The sequence below is a fragment of the Crocodylus porosus genome, unplaced genomic scaffold (genome assembly GCF_001723895.1).
Source record: "Crocodylus porosus isolate Cpor-Errol unplaced genomic scaffold, CroPor_comp1, whole genome shotgun sequence".
In the NCBI taxonomy this organism is placed as follows: domain Eukaryota; kingdom Metazoa; phylum Chordata; order Crocodylia; family Crocodylidae; genus Crocodylus; species Crocodylus porosus.
This window is the reverse complement of record NW_017728947.1, coordinates 50,968,755-50,993,495: the sequence shown is the minus strand read 5'-3', so window position 1 is coordinate 50,993,495 and position 24,741 is coordinate 50,968,755. Positions and strand designations below refer to the sequence as shown.

The 24,741-nt window shown below is 43.1% G+C and overlaps 1 protein-coding gene across 2 annotated transcripts in view; it reads right to left on the bottom strand.

The window, feature by feature from the left end:
- RGS6 (regulator of G-protein signaling 6) overlaps nucleotides 1-24,741 on the bottom strand; it is a 553,793-nt gene that overhangs the window by 30,639 nt on the left and 498,413 nt on the right. For both annotated transcript variants that reach the window (XM_019552177.1, XM_019552178.1), the window contains exon 16: nucleotides 10,793-10,882. In XM_019552177.1, coding sequence (XP_019407722.1) covers nucleotides 10,793-10,882 — 90 coding nt within the window. The remainder of the gene's footprint in view (nucleotides 1-10,792; nucleotides 10,883-24,741) is intronic.

Below are 24,741 nucleotides of genomic sequence, written 5' to 3'. Positions count from 1 at the left end.
GAGATGATTGAGTTCAGGATCCTGAGGAAAGGAAGGAAGGAGAGCAGCAGAGCATGGACTCTGGATGTCAGAAAAGCAGACTCATTCAGGTAACTAATGGGAAGAATTCCCTTGGGAGGTGAGTTTGAGGGAGAGAGGAGTTGAAAAGAGTTGGCTGTACTTTAAAGAATCCTTTCTGAGGGTGTAGTGACAAATCATCCCAATGAGAAGGAAGACTAGCAAGTGTGACAGAAGACCAGCTTGGCCTAGCAGGGAACTCTTCACTAATGTAAAAGCAAAAAGGAGGCTTATAAGAAGTGAAACTTGGACAAACAACTAGGGAGGAGTATAAGAGTACTGCCCAGGTGTGCAGGGATGAAATCAGGAAGGCAAAATCGCAACTGGAGTTGCAGCTAGCATGGGATGTGAAGGGTAACAAGAAGATTTTCCTCAAGTGTGTCACCAACAAGAGAAAGACCAAGAAGATGGAAATTGTGCGTCCTTTACTAATTGGAGGAGGCAACCTAGTGACAGAGGATGCAAAAAAGACTGAAGCATTCAATCCTTTTTTTACCTCAGTCTTCACAGGCAATGTCAGCTCCCAGACTATTGCACTTGGCAGCATTGTTTGGGGAGGTGAGCAGCCAACAGTGGAAAAAGAAAGGGCTAGGGACTATTTACTAAAATTGGATGTGTACAAGTCCATGGGGAAAGATGGGTTGCACCCAATGGTGCTAAGGAAGTTGGCTGATGAGATTGCAGATCTACTGGCCATTATCTTTGAAAAACCATGGTGATCGAGAGAGGTCCTGGATGACTGGAAAAGGGCAAATATAGTGCCCATCCTTTAGAAAGGGAAGAAGGAGGATCTGGAGAACTACAGACTGGTCAGCATCATCTCAGTTCATGGAAAAATCATGAACAGGTCCTCAAGGAATCCACTTCTAAGCATTTGGAGGTGAACAAGGTGATTAGGAACAGTCAGCATGGATTCACCCAGGGCAAATCACCCCTGACCAACCTGATTACCTTCTATGATGAGATGACTGGCTTGGTGGATGTAGGGAGACCAATGGATGTAATATATCTTAACTTTAGCAAGGTTTTTGGTACAGTCTCCCACAACATTCTTACAAGCAAGCTAAGGAAGTATGGGTTGGATGAATGGACTGTAAAGTGGATAGAAAACTGGTTGGATCATCAGGCTTAGAGGGTAGTAGTCAATGGCTTGATGCCTAGTTGGCAGCTGGTATGAAGTGGAGTGCCCCAGGGGTTGGTCCTTGGGCTGGTTTTGTTTAGTATTGTCATCAGTGACCTGGGAGATGGGATGGAGTGCACCCTCACAAGTTTGCAGATGACACCTGAGAGTGCTGGGTGGGGAGTACGCCAGGAGAAGCAGTCCCCCTGCAGCCAATCCTTCTAATCCTGAAGAGCCAGTGGCATGCCCAGAAGTGCCAGTGGCACGCCACAGCCAGTTGCAGGTCGGCAGGACCAGCTGCAGGGGACAGCCCCCAGTTGGCAGGATCAGCTGCGGGTCCCCTTCCCCCACTGTCTACTGCAGGGGCAAGTGCCCCCCCTGACTCAGGAGGCACCAGTAGCCCATGACCTGAAGGCTGGTTCCAAAGAGGATGGAGCTATGCAGCCAAACAATTCTCAGTGGTGGCAAATGACAGAACAAGGAGCAATGGTCTCAAGTTGCAGCAAGGGAAGTTTAGGTTAGATACTAGGAGAAACTTTCTCACTAGGAGAGTAGTAAGACACTGGAACAGGTTACCCAGAGAGGTTGTTGTCCTTGGAGGTTTTTAAGACTCGGCTAGACAAAGCCTTGGTTGCAATGATCTACTTGGGGATGGTCCTGTTTTGTGCAGGGGGATGGATTAGATATGGGGTTCCCAAACTGTGGTACACATACCCCGGGAGTATGCAAGACATCTCAGGGGAGGTGGGGTTACACAGGATAAATTGAGTAATGGCAAATTTAATTTTCATTGTAATAATAATTGGCCTTTAAGGGGTTAAAATATAAAATGTATGCTGGTAGGGGTACAGAGGCAGCTGGTAAATCTGGAAGTGGGTATGCAAAAAAAAGTTTGGGAACCTCTGAACCTCCTAAGGTTCCTTTCAACCCTCATCTTCTATGATTTCTCCATGGGGGCTGTGGTAGTATGGGACTGTATTTCAGGACTAGTGTTTATCCCTGTAGAGTCCAGCAATGTTCATATTCTAGAAACATGCTTAAAACAAAATGACATTAGGGTAAATTAAATGGGCAGGTGTCATTCTGAATTGGACCATTACAGTTCTGTCTGGCAACTGCTGGGGCAGAAAATCTGACTTGGAAAATAAAAAAGAAGGAATGATAATCAGGGAGCAGTAAAGGCGAAGAAGGGACATCAATGGGCTTCCATAGTTCTGAGATGGGCTTTTCAGTTTTATCTTGTAAACTTCTGGACAGACAGATGGCCCCCTGTTTGCAGTAGTCTGGGACATACCGGAAGTAGTTATTTTAAACAATGGCTTTAATTGTATTGCAATAAAGTTCTGCTTCTCTAAATGTTTTCCAGCCCTTCCCTGGCTCTACCCGAAGAACAATACCTACAAGATGCATGGTATCAGCTGGGATGGCTGGTTTTGTGTGACTTGGACGGCAGCTGGTCATGATGTGGCAGCCATTTAGCTAGCACTGAAAATGGAACTGGGGGCCGTCAGAGCAAAACCCGCAAGTCACCAGAACTTGAACCAAACAAGCCTGCTTGACAGCTGCGGCTGTAACAGATGCTTCTCCTCTGTGGGTTGGGATCAGAAGGGAATATTTATAACACATGAACCTGTGTTCTACTCTGCACAAATATGTGGGACAGAGTAGAGAGAGGGAAGTACAAGGAATCTCCAGATTTCCTTTTCTATGGTCAGTGTAAGAGGATCCCAGGGCTGAGGGATCTCTTCCTTCCACGAATTCCCTGTGGTGTGTATTGCACCAAAGAATACAGATAGAGATGGTGAGTAAGTGAGCTCTGGACGCGTCCTCCCACCATGGCCGCAGTCCCTAGTTGGGTAGGTGCATCAGTGGGAAACAGGCTGCAAAACAACAGAGGGTGACAGAAACTGCACAAGGCCTTTGTGTCCTTTAGAAGCACTATCCTTTCTTGATGGCCTCCTGGAGTGATCTCATTTTACTTTGTCTCCAAGAGTGGAAAAGGCGAGAAAGACATGATGTAACCCAACAAAGAAAAGGACCTGGGCATTTCATAACAAATTAAACCTAAATACTGGAACAGGGCCCTGGAAGTCTGAAACACACTGGCATTGCAGAGTTGAAATTCTGCGTTAGCTTCATTTGCATTTCAAAATGGAGGCTTGCACTGATTTAAACATGGTAAGGAATAATCCAAACAATGGTGTTTCCCCTGTGTTTTTAATTGGAATTAAGTTCAATATATGTGATGCCAATATGCCCCATGGGGAAAATAGGATTTCTGAGGCTTGCAAAGCCGGAGTTTTTTAGCAACAGACTGGATATCAAGAAATCAAACTTAGTATCTCACAGGATATGGGAATGGATTTGGTATTGTGGTCTACAAATATCAGCTATGGTGATTGGCATTGATTGTCTTTAGGTTGCAAATTCCACACTTCACTGAGATGAATGGGGCAGGTGACACCTTTCAGAGCTTTTGTTTCAAGCTGTCTATAGACTCAGGCAGACAACACTGCATTTGTTTACATTCAGTAAACATGCTTTCCCCGCTTCCTTTTTCACAATCAGAAGGGTCGGAAATATAATCATTTTGGAAGATTGGATTCTAGGACTCCCTTCATCAGAAAGAGTTTAGTTCTCGGGCAAATACTACAGGTGCAGACTAGGGGGCTGTCCTAGCTTTTCTCCCAGCTGTTGCAATTTCTATTTCTTTGGTAGTTCAACAGGAACATGAAAGTCTGGTTTGGATCACCGGTTACAGGCTGCAGCATATAAGGTCCTCTGTGCCTAAAAGAGGTGCACAGGGAACCACTTCTTGAAGACTGAGTCCTGTTAAGGTGTCTTCTTAAAACTTGCCTTACAAATAAAAGCAGCAAAACCACTGTGTTGCACGTATGGATGGTGAGCTGTGCTAATTTAAAACTCTCTAAGGTATCTGTGGAACACCAGTCACCCGAATATCTACTTCTTGATGAAAGCACTGAATTTTCTGCCAAAATAAAGAGCAAACAAACTTGGCTGAGTAACCAAGAGATGATGTAGAGTGGGAGTGTGTGCAAGTGCTAGTTTGGATTACTTGTCACTATCTCAAAGGGTGCGTCAACAAGAACCGTTTACTGCAGTTGTCTAATTAGCTCCTCAGTGAACAGCTCAGTGTCTACATGTACAGCTTATTAGGCTGCAGGAAACTAATAAATCCTGCAACAGGTTAGTACTTGTAAATACAAGAACTATGCTGCTATGGAGTTTTTTTTGTGCTCAGCAAAACACACATAGACATTCATGAGGTTGGCTAGGGCTTGAGGATGCTTTAGCGTGGGGGATGCCTGCCAGGTAGCCCTGCACTGGAGCACCCTCATGCCCCTGCCAGGCCCTCTGCAGCATGCTGAGCTAGGTTGGAGCAGCCTGAGGCTGGCAGGCTGATCCCCCGGTCCCCCGCCAGCTGGGGCTGCTCCAACCTGACTCAACGTGCTACAGTCCTGGGTGCACATGTAAGCAGCCCACCCAGAAGCAATAACCTCCGGTGTGATATGCATTAATATGCAAATATACTTGCACCTAAAGTCTATTAATATTATGACCAGCTGTGTGCTGCTGAGGTTACCACTTGTCTGCCTCAGACCAGCTCAAATTGAAGGTGTTGAGGCTGCTTTGCAAAGAGGAGGAAGGAAGTTTTAAAATAAATAACTTAAAAATAGTGAAAAGAGTAAGACCTGTGAAAGGTCTTGGAAAACATTTCAGCTGAAGCACAGGAAGTGGGCTGAAAGGCTACAGACACATTAGTTGTGTGTGCTGCTGCATGGTAACAATACTAGTACAAGCACTGTAAATGCAAAATGCACACGCACAGAGAAACAAACATGTATGCCATTCAGACAGTCCTCAAACATTCAAAAGGAAAATGAACCATCATCATCAGTAGTTACGCTAGCATACCCTACCACTTAACAGTAGGTAGCATTTAAAATTATTTAAAAAAAAATGGAAAACAGTTTAGCTCTGTGCCAAATGGGCTGAACTAGATCACCAATTATTTATGGCATCTATCCATGTGTTTTTTTACTGGTTAATTATTTACTTATATGTCCAGGAGATTTCCAGTTCTTTTCAGCAGAGCTTGCTAGCACAGACCAGTGTGGGCAGGACACTTCACAAAACCAACTGCCAATGATTACTAAAAATAGTTGTGAGGAAATCATTCAGCATTCTTGTAGCACTCAAGAAAAGCCCTGTCATTGAGTTGAATCAGCCATGTTCCCTCTGAAGGGCTGAAAAACGACTGAAGTGCACTAAAGCTAGCTTACTGGACAATATATGGGGTTAGAAAAGGCAAGAGACAGTGATTGTGTTTTCAGAGAACTTGCTTGCAATGGAACCTGCCCTTCCTCGGGAGCTAATGTGACCTAACTGTACATATTGGGAAGAGAGTACAAGGTCCCAGATATAGTCCGGCTGAAATCAATGCAAGTGTTGCTGGTAGCTGGAAGAGGGATAAGCAAAAATCATAACAACTCAGTATTCTGGGCTGTAAGTCCAACAACATCCCCCTCCCATGACATTCAGATTGGAACGTTTTAAAATTCTTTGCATGGCCTTTGTGTCTTTGTTAGGAGAACCTGATGATTTCAAAAGTAACAGTATTTTACTATGCATAATGGTCAGCGGGGTCGGAAACACTCCCCCAACTTTTCCTCACCTGCGGATCAAGATCCATGTTCTCTGCATCTGAGACAGATATTTACACCAGTGTAAGTTAAGCATGCAAAGTGGACATGACAAATAACCGACTATGACAAACAACCAACTCAGAGGATAGGCATGTTATACCCCCTATGCCATCATTAGCACAAGACCTTGAAGAATCTGACCCTGTGTGTACTAGTTTGGATGAAAAATAACTGCTCCACCTCTCCCAACCCAGACATTTTTTCTACATAGGAACATCAGTTCTTTCTCATGATGGATCCCTGTTGTGCCAGGCTCTTCCAGATCTGATGTTGCTGATACTACCCCCCTGCAGGCTCAGATCACCCTTTGTCTCCTCACCTCCACCTGGGCCCTTGTCATGCTCTCCAGGGGTGTGTCTATAACTCAGCATGAAAGTGTAACTAGGGGTGTGTCTATAACTTAGAATGAAAGTGTTACCTGTGCTAGCTTCAACCTGGCTAGCATGGGTAACAATAGCAGAAAAAGCACAGTGGCACTGGCTTCAGCATGGGCTAGCAATCAGAGTGCATACCTGGGTCCCCTGTGGGTTTATATTCTAGTTGCTAGCCCATCTTGAAGTTTGTGCTGTCATGTCTTTGCTGCCACTGCTTGTTCAGTAGACTAGAGGCCCTGTGCCTTGACACTGTCTTGCTAAGACATCAGCAGAAACTTGGTTCAACAAGGCCTCAGCTTCTAACTGAGTTCCGCACTTCCCTCTCCCTCCTTGCAATGTAGCACCAGGTTCAGCTGGACTGCCAAGAATATAATAAACATGGAGTTTCAAGGGCTTTGCAGATCACATCTGGAAGATGGTAAGTGATGCATCTCCCAAGAAGATAGGGAGGCTTAAAGGGAGGCTCAACAATGAGGGAACAATTAGCTGGTACACGTACCAAAGTAGTGAACTAGGGTGCACCTGCACAGGTATCTCTGTGGCAACTAGTAGTTGTTTTTTTATGGGATCATTAGAATCTGATTGGTTTCTATGGGTGTTCAATGTATAACACAGGTATAAACAGTGTAACTACCCTATTCCACTTTTGATGTGTAGCCCCTGCCTACCTCCCCTCTGCCAATCAGCCTGATCAGGCAGACAACAATAATTTGAGATTCTCTAGTTATACTCACCATGTCACTTATTTAAGCTTAAGAAGTACTTTATTCATTAAACCAGGGACAAAACTGAACTGTTCAGGGATGGAGTCTGGCTAGCCCAGCTATTTGCAACACTACTACCTGTGTTAGATAGATTACATGTGCAACACCCAGATTTCCATTTTATGGTAACCATACATCTATGCTCTTATATGGACAGTTACTCAAGGGGCCTCTTGGCTTTTTCCTTTTGGGGACAATGGTTCTAGCTGCTCAGCTTCTAATTTCACACCTAAAAAAATGCAGCAACTGAAGCTACTCTGCTCTATGCTTCCCTCCTCTCCCCAAAAGTTACTAGAAGTGTCTAGCAGGCCTTTCTTCTCTTGCACATACATCTGAGTTCTTGTGGTGACCCATCCTGTTGAAGATGCAGTGGTGTTTGAGCTACTTCACTTTTTACCACAACGGGTAAATGGACACTCAACCCCACTCAACCAGTTCATCCAGCCAAAATTTCTACTCAGGTGGGATTGTCAAGACCTAACTGTAGCACCCATCCCTTACAAAAGGTTCATTATCATCTGAACATATAGCCATCTTTTTGGCTAATGTGAAGAAAGGATGTTGGTTATAAATAATAACCAACTCTAATCTGCAGTCTGAAGTAATACATCTATAGCAGTAACGCAAACAGACTGATGTCTGGCTAAGTGCAGCACAGGTGGTGCAAAGCAAGGGGTCAGCCCTGGAGCGCAGTGGAATCCAGGCCAGCACTGATGATGCTCCTGCAGAGAGCAGCCCAGTGACAGCTGCCTCGCTGCAGGTATGAGGCCAGATGGAGAAGTAAACAGAGACTTGTCCTTATGCTGAGAGCCAGGCTAAAATCCACTTCTCCAATGCTCTATCTACATCTTTTCATAGCCAAGGCATACCAAAAAGAAATACTGCCATGGACTGCAGTGAATTACACCTAGCTCTTTACCTGTCTAACACCTACATATGACCTCTACTTACACTCATGCTAGAGCCCAACATTGCACTCCCCAAGCACCAGAAATTGGCAGCACCCACGCCAATATACAGTGATAAATAAAGTAACAATACTGAGAGGAAAGGAGAAAAAATCCATAGTGAATGAATAAGAATAAGGCACATGTGCTCTATATTTGGTCCCTAATCACTGAGTGCTGTGTACGTGTTACCCTTCCTACTCCTTCTCATAACCCAGCTAATTTGCTCCCAGCATACCGAAGTCCATGCTCACTTCTCTCCTAGCCCACAGACCAGGAACTCTTATGTGTGCAGTAATTACGTGATGTGGAAAAATGATAATACTTTGCACTTATTATTATGCTTTCAGCTCAGGAACTTGAAATGTGCCACATATTTTTACAGATGTTTATCAATTATGTCTCACAACTTGTCTGCCAGGCAGGTCAGTCCTTTACAAAGAGAAGAATAAAAAAACAGAGATAAGTTATTAGATTTCTCCGATGTCAAATAAGAAAACAAGTGGGGAAGGCAAGGAAAGAACCCAGCTATCACAACTCCTCCTCTTGTGCTTTGGCCACAAGACCACCCTTCCCACTCCACTGTACATCTCAACTTGCTAAGTCACTGGGTGAGAGAAGCAATGTCTAACAAAGACCCGACACAAAAGATACACCCACATTGTTCATACACAAACCTTAAAATGCCATGCAATTCATTTGTTTTGTGTAAACAAAGCAACTCTATAATCTTTTGCTAGAATTAATTTTCAACTATAAAAAATCAGGAGACACCATGCTGGTGTGAAAAGGAGGTAATTTAGGTTCAAAATGAGAAATGTCCTTTGAATAAAAGGAAGTGTTGGAGGTCCACCTACCAGGGACTCAACCTCTCAGTCTCCTAAGGCTCTGGTATTCCACTGTGCTTCCCCATCCCTCACCCTTTTCCCCAGGTTGTCTCAAGATACACGAACGGATCAGATCTGCGCTGGAACTCCTAAGGATCTTATTAGGAAGCTCAGCATGACAGCTTCCTATTTTTTCAGCCAGCATCCCTGTGCTTTCAGTGGTATAAAAACATTTATTACAACCTGGCTGCGAAGAGTTTCAGAGCTTCTGAAGTAATTATAATTTTGCTGTGTGTTAAGCTGGTGAACTGCATGTCTGCATAATTTCTACCACTGTCTTTTTTGTGCTTGGCTAAATTCACCAGAATACCCATGACCCTTTCTAAAGGAAACTAGATTCTGACTTCCACTGCACTGTTAGCATGACACAGACTCTGATCCCCAGGCAGTCTGAGTGGGGGAAGAGGAAGTCATGCTGACAGGTCCAGTGCTTGATCTGACAGCAAACAATGATTCTAAAGAGATCTTGGTTTAGAACTGACTCAGCTGGGGGGAGAACTTTCCTTCAAATTAACACATGAATCCTTATGTGTTCGTGTTGTGTAAGGGAGGCCAAACTGGAAACTGACAGGGATAAGACGAGCAGCAAATGGTTTTAATTTCTCTATCATCAAAGGGAGTTCAGAAGTTTTAATGCACTGCTTTCTTTTCCCCCAACCTCTGAATTCTGACCTGCAACTTAAATTTCAAATGTCAGATAGGACTTCACGTTTCCTCTTCCAGTCTATATTTGTCTCAGACCAGCTGGTTTTGACACCAGGCCAGTTTATGCTCTCAATTACATCATTCCAATGCAACCAATGCTCATGCCAGGCACAGCAGAGGGTAAAGTTTGACTCATTATGTCATCATACACACTGTAAGGATGCACAGTAGCAATCAGGATCTAAAGTACCACTGGGATTTCTCTGAGTTATGCCAGTGCTCTGTCATTTGGTAGCACACAGAGTATGTCAGGGAGGAAAAACAGAGAACAAAATGATGGAAAACCACATGCTTAGGCTGCAATAATTGTCTTGGAAGTCAAAGCTTTACAGTATAAATAGGACGTGCGCATGCGTACATACACACGTGTACACACTCCTGGAGTAAGCCAAGAGGCAGAAAAAGCATTTAAGCACAGCCACAAATACAGAGATAAGTATCTTACCTCCCAACTCCCCCAAATGGAACAGAACTGGCTGGGTAAGAGCTGACTTAATCCTATATAACCAGCTACTCTTTTGAGTTAGGAATTCCTTGCAGAAAATAGGTTGCTGTCACCTTAGGACTGAAACCCTTTTTTCTTGTAAAGAATGTGGCTCACTTACTGCCTGGATTGCAGTTACTTCTGGCCTCAAAAGAGAAGCAAAGTTCGCGGGGGAGGGAGAGAGAGGGAGGGGGAGGGCAAAGAGCAGGGGAAAGGGAAGGAGATAGAGGTCAGACACCACGAGGAGGTCTCCAGGTAAGGCATCCAAAGGGAAGGTCGCATCGTTAGACGTATGAGGTTTGCAGCATCTCCCCATTCTTATTTCCCCGAATAGCAAATGACCAGATTCATGGGCTCTAATTCTGATATATGATATGATCTTTGTCATGACAAAATGACAGAGCCATTTTAAATGCCTCCATTGAGTCTGGAAGACGCTGGTGTGGTATGAGCATCTTTTCCATGTTCTGTGTTATTACTGGCTGGCCAGTCTATCTTTTCCCCACATCTGCCGAGTCTGTGTATGGGGATGCCGTACCATGGGCTTTTTCAGGTAAAGAAAACAAATGTTCTCATTCTTGTTTTAAAGAAAGAAAAATTAAAAAAAAAGAAAAGAAAAGAAAAGAAAAGAAAAAGCAACAATATTCTTATTTTCACACTAGCAGCAAGCAGCAGGCGAGAATCAATAGGTGCTAAGAGGAGCAAGCATGTCCTTTCCAACAGGTACCTTCTTCTTTGCCAGCAATAAGTCCTGGTAAGCATTAGAACGGAGGAAACGTGCGTAGCTGTCACTCTTCATCAGCTTGTAAATGTGCTCCTGGGGGGTTGGGAGGAAAGGAGAGATTAAGTACTGTTTTCAAATGCCATTCAGAAACCAGAGATTCCCTGGTCGTAGACCAAGACCCCACTGTGCTAGGCACTTCAGAAACACAGAACAAAGACATGGTCCTTTCCTTGCCCCAAAGAGCTTCAATATATTAATCTGAAGTTTAAAAAGGAATTGATGTTGTAAAGGCCACAGCTTCTGTCCCAAAGCAGAGAAGTTATTCCACTTCTGTCTGTCCATTTTATCCAATGACAATTACATGCAAAACCACCATTTGACAGGGTCGAGGTCACACAGCCCCCTCCCCTCAAGTGCACACTCCCTCTGGCCTGCTTGGCTTCTGGCTTCACATAAGCTTCCCCTCTTGGCTGCCCAGTAGGTTAGCTTTGATGAGATGGAAAGAGGATGTTCTTGGCCCTGCTCAGACCCTGGTTTAATGGTTAGGACACTTTGCTGGGAAGTAGATGTAGTTTCAAATTCCTTCTGAATGAGGCAGCCTGGAAACTAAGTATCCCACCCCCCAAGCAAGTCCCTGAACCACTAAACTATTGGGCTAGAAGGTAGGAGATCCATCTACCTTTTCCAGAAAATCACTAGCTGTGGTTTTCTGTGACCAATATTTTAGGGATTTACATGGCACTCATTTACATGGAGCTGACATGCCTTCCATGTGCATGGAGAATAAGTGCCTGGAACAGATCTTTTCTCAGTTCTTTTCACAAGAGCAAGACCTGTTGTGTAAGTGGCTACTTACCCACCTAAAGGTGAGTTGTATTTGGGCCTTAGTGTCTTGTCCTTATAATTTTCACAACCAATGACAATTTCTTTTGAGACAATATGAAACTTGCAAAATGAAATCTGGATGGGTAGAGTGACTCTGCATTCCATTTACTCGGTCAGTTTTCCTGCATAATTGAATAATCTCTTAAACTCAGACATAATTTTCTAATTCTTCTCTGAACTCTTAAAAACCATTGTGCCATGAAATCAAGCCCAAATTTTATTGACTGAGGACATGCTTGGTGTAGTAGAGTGGGAGAGCCATATGCACAAGAGGAAAAACAGGAACACTGGATGTACTTCTAGTCTTTGTCTGTGGAAGTCTTTTTTATTATGTGCAATTTAAACTGTGCAGATTTTTATCACATGAAATATTTTCCCCTACCTCCAAGTGTCAGTGTCCAGATGTGCATGAATCTTTAGGAGAGAGGAAGAGATAGCGAATACTTTGGTTGAACTCTGTGTCTGCAGTATTGGCAAGCCAAGCAAAGCTGCAGCACCTTTATTGTTTTGGCTAATCTGTGAGCATAAGTAATTGCCTAATTCAGTTCTCTTTCTACTGTGTTAAGACAGGTATTGCTGGCCTTGTTTTGACTCAAATACAGTTTAATCTTAACCCTTTGGTGTGGGTAAAATGGATTAAACTACATAAATTAACTATGCATATATCATGGATTGTGTGAATATGAATGTTCCTATCAACTCTTACATTATTTCAGCCAGCAAGATTTACTTCAACTAAATTCAAACAGCTTGAGGACTGATTCAGTTTGCTGCCTCTTGGGCATGTCTACAAGTGCACATTTAATGCGCATTAGCCCAATTTAGGCGTGCATCTACATGTGCATGTCCTTAATGTACCTTAAACATGGCGATTTTAGGATAGTTGAGCCTAAATTTCATACCTGCATAAAGCAGGTATCAAATTTATGTGCAAATAGCTGAATCACATTAGTGAACATGTAGACACACTACTGTGCATTAACATAGTGTGTGTCCATTGACTTGGGACTAACTTTAGTCCCAAGTCAGTCTGCACACCTGCATTGATGTGCCTTATTGTGTGCATGTATAGATGCACGCCTAAATCACCTTAATGTGCATTAGACTATTGTGCATTAAGTTTAGGCACACCTAAAAGCTTGTGTCCACACACCCCTTATGTCACTGATTCCATCCCCTAAAAATGAACACCTCATAACTGGCTGAGAAGCAAACTGAATGCTTATAAACAAAGTCAAAGTTTTGCCTCCAGGGGCTAGGACCGGTGTAGAAGTGATCCCTGCCTGAAGAGGGAACACGGAAAGAGGTAACATTTCTGGTCTTTGGAGAATAATGGGGCCTGGACTGTCCTGGAGGTTAATGTTGGAGGTCGGGCTGGGCATGTTACTGATGTAAAAGTTCCACCTTCTGAAAAGATGCTGGTAGTATTGTAGAGGCTATGTTCTAAGTCTCTAAGTGCTGAACATAGATGTAATTCTCTTTAGCACAACCACAAAGAATATTTTAGTATTAGAGAAGGCTGTAGGGAAGTCTTATCACACAAATATGCTATAATACAGTTATGAGCGTGCTGCATTGTTAGTATAGATGTTCTGGATGCTCTGTGGATGCGGGGAGACTGGTGGATGTGGTGTACCTTCATTGTAGCAAGGCTTTTGATACAGTCTCCCACAACACTCTTGAAGGCAAGCTAAGGAGGTATGGGCTGGATGAATGGACTGTAAGAAAAGCTGGCTGGAGCACTGGGCTCAGAGAGTAGTAATCAATGGCTTGATGGTCCAACTGGCATCTGGTATCAAGTGGAGTCCCCCAGGGGTGGGTCCTGGGGCCAATGTCTTTTGTTCAATGTCTTCATCAGTGGCCTGGAAGATGTCATAGAGTGCACCCTCAGCAAGTTTGCAGACGACACCAAGCTGGGGGGAGTAGTAGATACACTGGAGGGTAGGGCTAGGATTCAGAGTGACTTAGAAAAATTGGAGGATTGGGCCAAAAGGCATCTCATGAGGTTCAACAAGGACAAGTGCAAAGTCCTGCACTTAGGATGGAACAATCCCATGCACCAGTACCGGCTGGGGGCTGGCTGGCTGGACAGCAGCTCTGCAGAAAAGGACCTGGGTGTTACAGTGGACAATAAGATGAATATAAGCCAGCAGTGCACCTTTGTTGCAAAGAAGGCTAACATCATACTGGGCTGCATTGGTAGGTGTGTTGGCAGTAGGTCCAGGGAAGTGATTATTCCCCTCTATTCAGCCCTGGTGACGCTGCATCTGGAGTACTGTGTTCAGTTTTGGGCCTCCTGCTACAGAAAGAAAGTGGACAAATTGGAGAGAGTCCAGCAGAGGGCAACAAAATGGTTTGGGGGCTGGGGCACATGGCTTATCATGATAGGCTGAAGGAAATGGGCTTATTTAGTCTACAGAAGAGGAGACTGAGAGGGGATTTAACAGCAACCTTCAAATACCTGAAGTGGGGGTTCAAAAGAGGATGGCACTAGACTGTTGTCAGTGGTGGCAGATGACAGAACAAGGAGCCACAGTCTCAAGTTGCAGCAAGTAATGTGGAATTCTAGGTTAGATAGTAGGAAGAATTGTCTCACTAGGAGGGATGTAAAACACTGGAACAGTTTACCCAGAGAGGTGGTGGAAGCACCATCCTTGGAGGTTTTTAAGACCTAGCTAGACAAAGCTTTGGCTGGGATGATCTAGTTGGGGCTGGTCCTGCTTTGAGCAGGGGGCTGGACTAGATGACCTTCTGAGGTCCCTTCCAACCCTAATTTTCTATGATTCTATGACTAATGGAAAAAAATAGTCACCCATAGGGTTGGAGGATGTGACACTCTCCACACAGGCAGACTACATATTCTCTGAATCACTGCCTCAGTGGGTGTAATTTCTGTAGGCTGTTGTTTGGGATCATATACATGATAGTGAAGCTTATATTTAGATACCTGGAGACTTCTGGAGAAAGAAAAGTGATATCCATTTTAGTACAAAGATAAGTACAAAGACAACATTGGGTACTGGCAGAGGAGAGAGATGCCCCAACCCAGAAGGTCAGTTAACAGTAAAGCTCCTGCTTCAGGGCTGCAGCTAGGAAAATAGTTCTTATAGATGTCAGGATGACTTCTTGCATTTGGTCTTTGCCAGCAAGGAGTAAGGTCTGTATGTCTAACTGGGAGAAGACAAAAAAAAACTTGGCTCTTGACATGAAATAAATAGCAAGATGACTCCTGACTGTGTTCATACCATGAAGGACAAGGTAGAATGGCACTTAAAGAAAGCACTACAAAGCACAGAGGGCCTTATTCCCCATTGTGTGCTGTTTGTGCATAGCTTTATATAATGAGTGATAAATTTTGTAAACAATTGCAAAGCTGTCATTAATCTGCATGTTTGGAAACAACAGTAAATTTTAAAGAGGAAAATGTTGGCATTTCTTTGAATTAGAAAACAAAGAACCAACCAGGTGGTAAATCATGGAAAATTTCTTTACCGCAGTTATGAGAGACTGAGAGGAAATCACACCCAGCTACAGCTGACAGTTGAAGTGCAGGGAAGTAAACCCTGATAAGATACAGCACCCCTTTGGGTTTTTCCCTCCCTTTGCCATATCTCTGGAAGGAGATGAAGGACAAGCTCTATAAATTTTCTTGACAAGAGGGAAAAGAAAAAAAAATCAAAGTTTGAAATCCAGACGGGAATGTGGGAGGTGGATGAGATAACAGAAACTGTCTCGAAGCTGCACCTGCTTCAAATCAATGTTTTGCAACAAGATCTCAAGTCTCTCTCCCCCTTAGCAGTCAAAGCACAATGACCCTGGCTAGGGCAGAGAGTGGCAGCCAGCCAACCAACCAGGGCCTTGGGAATACCAGAGAAATATGCTGCAAAGAACAGAGTGATTTAGAAAAATAATTGTGTATCAGCCTCTTCTACACTGTGTACTTGACAGAGCTCAGAGAACATTTTCTTCAGTCATAGCATCCTTTTCAGTGGGAATTTCTGGCTATTTTCTCTTCAATGTGTGTTCAAGACAAGAGCAGTTTTTGTGGTTGGAATCTGATTTATTTTCCAGGCTGCTATAATCTTGCCTGCTCTGCACATGGTGTAAAATCTCCCCAAAGCCCAGGCCTTTTAGGTTTGTAAACTCTGGGTTTGAGTAGAATTTTCTCTCAACTTTCCATCTGGATGACATTCCAATAAGCTCCCAGATTTTACCTTGCTAATCGAGCTCTCTATAGCCAGAGGTACATGTAGGTGTAAGAGTATCTAATGCTCCACTGTGGGAGGAACAGGAGACGACTTGAGATTCTCTGTAGCTTGGGTGTTTCAAGGTATATTTTTAGACAAAATTAGTGTATAATACATTCTTTTAGGGTAAAATTAACCCCTCTACAGACTATTTATGCAACACTTAACCTATGTTATTTTACCATTTCTATTTCCTGGGCCATCCGAAACACAACCAGCCCATATTCTGTAAGTTGTTTGTAGGCTTTCCATGGGTGTTTAGGGCACATTAAATTGGGTATTAAATTGGTAAATGTACATTACTTTGGGACCCATTTGGATTGAAATGCACCGTCAGTGGAAGGCAGCGTTAGTTAATTGCTTTATTAAAAAAATAGGGAAATTTGCAGAAGGTGAGACAAATGCAAATATAAAGTGTTGGGCAGGAAAAGCATTAATGTTTACTTTACAGAGAAACTGGACTGAATGTCTACTTGGGGCATCGGTGAAGTGTTTATTCACACATCGAAGGGCAGATCCTCTGCTTCTGTGAACTGTCAGGAAGTCAATATAACTTAATATGATTTACACCAACTGAGCTGCTTGGTTTATATGGTCAACAGAGCTCTAGGGTTGGGCTAAATCCTTCCCTGGCCTCTAACAGTGCACAGAGAGAAGAAGGGAAAAAGTAGGCAAAAATAATCTCTTCTGACCACAAAAGCAGCAGAGCAGGATCCCCACATATTGCTAACAAGATGCAGCTGACTAGTACATCTGCCTGTGTGCCACCCCACCACATGAGCTCATCTGCTGGTTAGGAGGAAGGTTTAGCTTACATACCAGCTCAGCAAGCAAATATGCTGTAGTCAGCAGACCAGTGGGTACCCTAAACCATATTACTTATGCTCCACTGTACGTTTCCCTAGGTTGTCCTCAGGAATCCCGTCCTGGCTGACGGGGCTTCTGACATCCAGCAGCGCAGGCACGTGGACCCTCAGACATGTCCATGCAGCAAAAGATCAGAACAAGCCCTAGCACAGGCAGTTACGCTGAAACACTTTCTGTGACACTGCTCTGCTTAATGTTTTTTAAAAGGCTGCTGAACCAATTACCATTAAATGAGTGCTGAGAACTGCACTGAACCTTGCTTCAGCCCTGGCAGAGGAAAGTGCCGCATCATCACCGGAAGCAGAAGTAGCTGGGAGCAGATATAGTTCAAATGATGCGTGCACTATACAGCAGAACGAAGGACCTTCATCCTTGCCTTTGCTGAACCCTAAAGAAATATCACCCATTAAAAACTCAGAGGCTTTTCATTCAAAATAACCTCTCACCTCCCAGAGCCCTTGCTAACAGATTCCCCTGGACTTGTTTTTTTTCTTTCATCTGTTCTGTTTTCACTTGCTGCCATTCTGCCCTTTCAACAACTGTGTGCAGCTACTGCAGAGGTGTCAGCATGCCCCAACTATAGCAAAATATGAAGCCCCTTGCTTGGAACCCCCTGCTTACATTACTGTTGTGCCACCAAGCATTGCTATACCTAAATATACCTAGAGTTTATGTTGGAGCCCAGCATCTTCAGAGATTTATAGTACAGCTACGAAATGTTTCAGGCTGATAACTGACATATAGGTCTTAGCCTGAAAGTGAATCGCTCTGGAAAATTTGAGCAATATCTGTTTGGCCATTTTCAAGCTACTTAAGTGACACAATAGATTACAGCTGAAGTTTTGGCTGGCGGTTTTTTCTTTACATTCAGTCATGGAATTTTTGTTATTGAAAGAAACTGGTGAGTAATTAGAGCGTAACAGAGGCTCAACTCTTTGATAACTGGCAAGCGTAATACCATGCCTGAAATAAACACTGGGCTGAAGGTACAGTAGCACAGGACAGTGAACCAGGCAGAAAACAACCTTACGGTTTGAATGCTCATTCTGGGTAATATGCAGAAACCCTGTTTGTCTACAGCTAGAAATATAATGTAAAGCTTTATTTTTAATTTACAATATGTCAATGGCAATACAATGCAAATTTAGTACTGGAGCTACTAGAAATCTATGTAGCAATTAGATTTTTGTATGTTAACAATATAATGGAAGTGCTCAGCTACCAGGGGTTCTTTTACACGGACAGCATGGGAAGCGCACAAAGGTATACAGTGCTGGAATGCAGCACGATCAAGGGGTCAGCTTGGTTCTACTGGAGGATTTAGAGCTAAATATGGAAACAGCTATCCTGGGAGACAGGAGTGGCCTCTTGGTATGCTAACTCCATATGAGCAGCTTTAGGTTTAGAGAGCATTGATTACTACTGAGAAGCTGATTTTCCCAGGGTGGGCCCAATCCTGATCCCTGGCAAAAAGCCCGAGTGAACAGGCTTTGCATGGTGGACCAATAAAGGAGATGGAGGAATGGAATCCCCCAGAGGGGACAAGACACAGAACAGGCACAGCCTCGGTGACACAAAGTAATGGCTGTGGCTGGTGTATGCATGGGATAGAGTTATCAAAATCATTGGTCAGACTGCAGCTGGAGTACTGCATCCGGTTTTGGGCACTGTACTTCAAGAAGGTTGTTGATAGACTTAAGACGGTCCAGAGGAGGGTCACTCATATGGTTAGGGGCTTACAGGACAAGTCCTATGAGGAGAGATTGAGGGACCTGGACCTTTTCAGCCTCTGCAAGAGAAGGCAGGGAGGTGATTTTGTGGCTGCCTACAAATTCATTAGGGGGACGCAGCAAGGGATCGGAGATGCTCTGTTCACCAGGGCACCTCCTGGGGTAACAAGGAACAATGGTCAAAAACTGACAGAGAGCAGATTTATGCTAGATATCAGGAAAAACTTCTTCACGGTAAGGGTGGCCAAAATTTGGAATGGGCTTCCAAGGGAGGTAGTGCTCTCCCCTACCTTGGGGGTCTTTAAGAGAAGGCTGGACAGGCACCTGGCTCCAGCACTCTTTCCTGCCTAGACAGGGGGTCGGACTCGATGATCTGTTGAGGTCCCTTCCAACCCTATCAAATATGAATCTATGAATCTATGAACTCTGCCATGACCCCAGTCCATCTGGAACCTTCCTTTTTCTGTTCCTCTGAAGAAAAACACTGCCATGTAACTGAGCTTTATGATATGCAAGGACATAAATGAACATTCTGCACAGACTTAGACAATAGCAAAGGGGTCAGACAGGGCCCCAAAGAAATAGCCTATAACTTGTCAGTAGAGAAAGCTACGTTCAAATAAGTGCCACCACTATGATAAATCAAATCGACCCTTCCTGGAGCTGTAAGCAGAGAACCTAAGCCGGGTAGTGTGCCGATCTGTACTCCATGCAACTTACTGCAAGGCGTCATGTGCAATATGCCTGCTCTGACTGGAGTTCTCATATCAGAGTTTGACTTCAGAACTTGTATATTGGGTCATCATGAAGGGGCTGCTACTGTTTACTGGAAATGGCTTTAGTTCACTTAAGAGGCTAGGTATATCCAAGGGCTTGTAGGCCACTGCCCTTTGGGGAAATGTTGTATGGATCAACCTGTTGACTAATCTACCTCTTATCTCATGGTCACATACTTTGGAGAAATTTTCTATTGTTGCATGTGAGGTGAGGGCTTAATCCCCAACCCTGTGTCCCAGTGCAGTGCAGGCAAGCATATAACTCCTAATGTATTAATATACAGAGAGACTTTGATGAAGGCTGTCATTTTAGACTTTAGATTCCAAGACAATTGCCCAGAAGCAGTGAGAATTCAGGATTATCAGCCCAACAACAAGCTAAAATGAAAGACAATTCAAAAGCAAGATAGAGCTTAATATTAGCAGAATAAATGTATGTTCTTTTCACAGTGTTAGAAAACTGGAAACATTGATTGTGGAGCATCTGCTATGCAGAGCTTGATATCTTTTACCATTAGAGTTCCACAGTTAAAAGTTATTAAGGTCTAACACTTCATTTTCAGTGTTCTGATTTTCAATACATCTATTTAATTGTTCTTCTGTATGAATTTATGTCAGTTTTCAGTTTTAGATACCTATTTCATTGTAGAGTGCTCTGTGAAAACCCCAGGGAATATCTTCATGTTTTGATTTGAATATTAATGTAAATTTAACTGATAGGGTTGGGTGCCGAGAGCTCTGGAAAGGACTGTGTTTTTCCAGTCACAACAGATGACATGTGGATAGGATAACTATAGAGAAATGGAAGGAGATGTTGCTCCATTCAGCTCAAAAGTGGAACCTAAGGAGCAGAATAGAGCAATTTAACTGTTTTTCTGCACAGTCTCTTTCAGAGGATGGTAGCACAAATTAGTGTTAATTAGGAAAAGAGCACGATCTGCTGCTAAAGAGCAAGAGAGCAAGAAAGGGGGTCTGTTGAGTTCTATTCTGCATTTTGTTACTAAATTACTATGGAATAAGAACAAACCTATGAATTTCTCTGGATTGCCTCAGTTTCCACATCTTTATTTCATTAGGCATCCAAGAGCATATATCTATATAGGTGTGGGATGGCTGGGTGCAAGGAGGGGAAGAAAGACCAAACTATTTGCTTAGAACGTGCCCCGATGGTCTTGCTAGGGAAGGATGAGAGACTGATTAAGGTCCATAGGCATGAGTTTCAGCTTTGCTTCAAACCTATGTTGATGGCAGTTCCCAGTAAACTCATCTGCAAAATGAAACTGAGTTATGATCACCTGAAAATTTTTTAGGGTTCATATCTCTAAAACTAACTGGATCCAAATTTGGGCAGCTGGGCTATGAACTTGGCTGTGACTAGCCCAGATGTATCTCTCTGTCCAAAGCAGCATGAAGTTTGGCATAATGGTCTACAGCTGCTCTGGAATTAGGCAAGTTTCTGAGTAGTGCATTTAAAGTCCCTGAATGAGCTGAGATTAGAACCAAATTCCCTTAAATCATCTCCATATGAGGCAATAGCAGATTAGTTCAGGTAAATGAACATAAAATTGAAACACTTGTTTGGTTTATTGAAAAAGAAAAGCAAACAGCTAAAAAGCCTTGCTAAAAACCATGAAAGAAGTCTCAAAGGCAACTTTGTACCATGTTTTATTAAAGTATGCCTGGCTTCAAAGGAAGTACCTTACGACTAAGTATTCCTATCAGGAAATAGTGCATTCTTGTGATACTGGTTTACAATGCCATGGTCTAAGAAGACTGGAACATAGATTAATGGCTTTCTGAAGGCAAGGGACATTGCAAGTGGTCAGCAATCTTGTACAAATTTGGAAAGCATGGGGTTTTGAAAAAAAAAAGAGAATGTCATAAGCAAGCACAGTTGATGTATGTCATAACTAAGCCCCTCTACCCCTCTATTTACAACTCTGTCTGAGTGTCACATAAAAAATTAAATCTTTTGGATGTCAGCAGCATAATTAGTAGAAGGAGGCTATTTGGGTGGAGTGGACCCCTTTTTATTTCTGGAGGTAGTCCTGAGTGTTTCATATCTTGGGAAGTCACACTGGTTGCTCAATAATGCTGATAACTGTTGTGAGTTTCGATTCCTGCAAGTGGTGCACATGTTTAATTGAACTGACCTTTGCCCATGGTGCTCTCATATTAAAAGCTGATTTAGTCCCAACTGAAAACTGTTTTGATCATTTTAATCTTTTGCTTATTGGACAGCTGTCCAAGAGCAGAAAATAATCATTTAAATTGGCAGTCCCTCCTTTGGAGGGGCTAAACTGAAGCTAACAGCAGGTGCTACATATTGAGATTGAAGAGCATGAACATGGCTGTGTGTAGCAAGAGGTGCTACAAGGCCAGGTGGATACATACATGGTAGTGTGGGGAATACAGGAGTAAGAAGAGTAGGGATGTGTGGAATAGCACAGTTCTGTTTTGCCTTGAGTTTTGACGGTTCAACGGAACAGTGTTTCATATCGAATTTAATTTCAATTTGAAACAGCTGTTCCATCAAAATGGAAAGGCTGTTCTGACACTATATCAAAGTTTTGCTGGGGATGACTTCCCATCCCCTATACTAGATCACACCACGGGCAGGCGGCATCCTAGCTGGGCTGCTTCCCCATCCCCCATGCTGGATTGCACCAGGGGATGGAGAAGCAGCTTAGCTGGGTTGCCTTGCTTCCCCCAGTGCAATCTAGAACCCACTTCTTCCATGTGCTCTTCCTATGTCAGTTTCCTCAGCAAAGCTATTGCTACAGCCTTGCTTATTGTTCTTGGTGGCTGTATCTTTGCTGCTTGAGCTCTTTGGGGCGGGGAATCATTCAGCTATAACATGCCAAGGGCATTTGTGACATAAAATATATCAGAATATGTTGCAGCAGGGAGGGACAACCCTTTTTGGCAGGCATGCCACACATTAATCCTCATGTTCTTCATGAGTGCCATTGTAATCCCCTTCCCCTTCCTCTGCCTGATCCACTCCTTTTTCTGTCCCTTGCCCTGTGTCTCTGCTTGATCTGCTGTATTGCCTCCCCTTCCCCAGACTACCACATGCCACATGCAGAGGCTGCCTGTGCCACTTGCAGTATGCATTCCAGAGATTACCCACCCCTGTGCTATGGTTTCCACTTTTCATCCTCATATGATCACTGGTTTGAAACACACTTTGTCATATTCCTTCCTCCTCCATCCCAGTTATGCTTATGCTTGTGTTCCTTCCTAATTTCTCTTGTGTGCCCCTGACAATTTTAAAGGTGTTGCCTCACAGTTCAGCTTACAGGCCCTGGTGCCTCCAGGTGTTGTGTTTCTATTCTCAACTGAAGAGAGGGCATCTGAGCATTTTTGAGTTGTAGGCCGTTAAAGAAGGCACTGTTTTGTAAATGGAATTTTTCTCTTATCTAAGGACACTCACATCACTGTATTTTCTCTCTTATCTTGTGTATTTTTATTCAGACACTCAGATTTTCCCTCCCACACTAGTGTGTTTTGATTTTCCCTCCCACACTGGCTGCATATGGTGTCACAGGATTGTGATATAAGTGAGTTATCATAGTACGGTGCTAAAGGAAAAGGTGCCCACAACTTGCCAGGGTGCTGCAATCCAACCATGTAATTGCCATGTGAACAGGTGGAGAATATAAGGATAGTACTTGGGGAATGTGTACTTTGTTACGAGTAGTTTATTCTGACTGGGCTCCTAGGGAGATCATGCCACTCTAAAACAACCACCTCCAGATGTAGCCCCAGTGAAGTGTGACATTGCAACCAGAAACAATTCTTTTTGAGATGAAGTGATGGTAGCTGTCATTGTGTTATCTTCCCATAAGTGCATCTGCCTTTTATATTTCTTCTTATTTCTGTTTGTTGCCTCATTTGTTAATGTATAAATTGACTCAGAATTCACTGGTATGGCTTTCTGATGGCTGTAGACTCTGCAGTGCATAGCTAGGTAACTTGGACATATCAGCTGCCTATACACATACTTGGGGGGCGGGGAGAGGGGGGCATTTTAATTAGAGCAGTTCCTGGACAGCCACTTTTATTAAAATGGCTCACTGTCACATGCATTAAGCCTTCACACATTTCAAAATAGTTGTGGGACACTTTAGCTAAAGCTCACTGGATGAGGCTTAGATAAAGCGCCCCGTGAGCATTTTGAAAATGCATGGGGGCTTAATAACATGACAGTGAAGCAATGCCGAAGTGTTCTAATTAGAACATGGAGCATACTCAATAAATTGAGTTTGCTGAAACACATTCTAATTAGAAATGAATGAGCATGTCTATAGGAACCCATCTTCCCCACAAACATCCTCTGAATTTTATCTCTGGAATGTTTTCACTGACCGGGATGTAATCTCTGGTAGGATGAAAATCAGGCAGAGCTTTCATCGTAGCCTTGTAGTTCTTGGCCATTGGCCTATTTCCATGAAATGTAACAGACAAATTGGGGCAATCAGACACTGTAAAAACTGTTTGTAATAAAATCTATCAGGGAAGCCCCTGCCCCTACCTAAAACTTATCTTAAGAACTCCCGCTCAATTTTATTGGCAGCATTTAAAATTGTGAATTGATCAGTCCAAGTTTAGATTCTTGTCATCTTCTACTGATTAAATGTTCATTGTCAAGCAGTAAGTCTTGCTTTCAATAATTTTATTAACCATTGTAATCAATTTACTTGGACCTCACTCTTGTCCTGTCTCTGACAATTTTGGCCTATATTTTCTAGACAGGAAACTAATTTGGATTTGAACACATCCCTTTTTACCTGGGTACAAGGATCAAGACTGAAAGTTCAAAGGAACATAGTATTTCACACAACTCTTTATGTAACCATATAAAAAGCATTACAAGAATCGTCCAAAATGCATCACAGCATACATCAATGTTAATACAACATTTAGAACATCACTTTAGAATGCCATTTTTATAAACAAAAATGTCATTCTTTTGTATTTGCTGTATTTCACTTTGCTTTGATTATGAAAAAATATTTTAAAATTATTTTCTGTTCTTATTTATTAATTAATCTCCTTTTCCATGTGTCCATTTTTGCTTACGCATAATGATGTGACAACTTTATAGAAGGGTGTGCAGTTTTGTTCTAACTTGGAGGAATTTTTAATAGAGTATCCGTTTTCCTAAAGGCAGAGCTTGAATTACGATTTGACTCTTGGGTAGGGGAGGGTCTGCAAAAAAAATTGGGCTTCCCATCATGATGCCCTAATAAAATCGGTTATGATTTTCAAATGTTACAGGGGGCTCTCATCGATTATGGTGGGGCTCAGCTCCCTCCCAACCTCCCCCATAATTCAAACCTTGCCTAAGGGCATTTTCTGTTTACAGTTTATCTGCACTTTTCCCTGATGAATCAGGAGCCTTAATGGGAAGGGATTAAAAGACCTTAAGGATCACTAGCCTA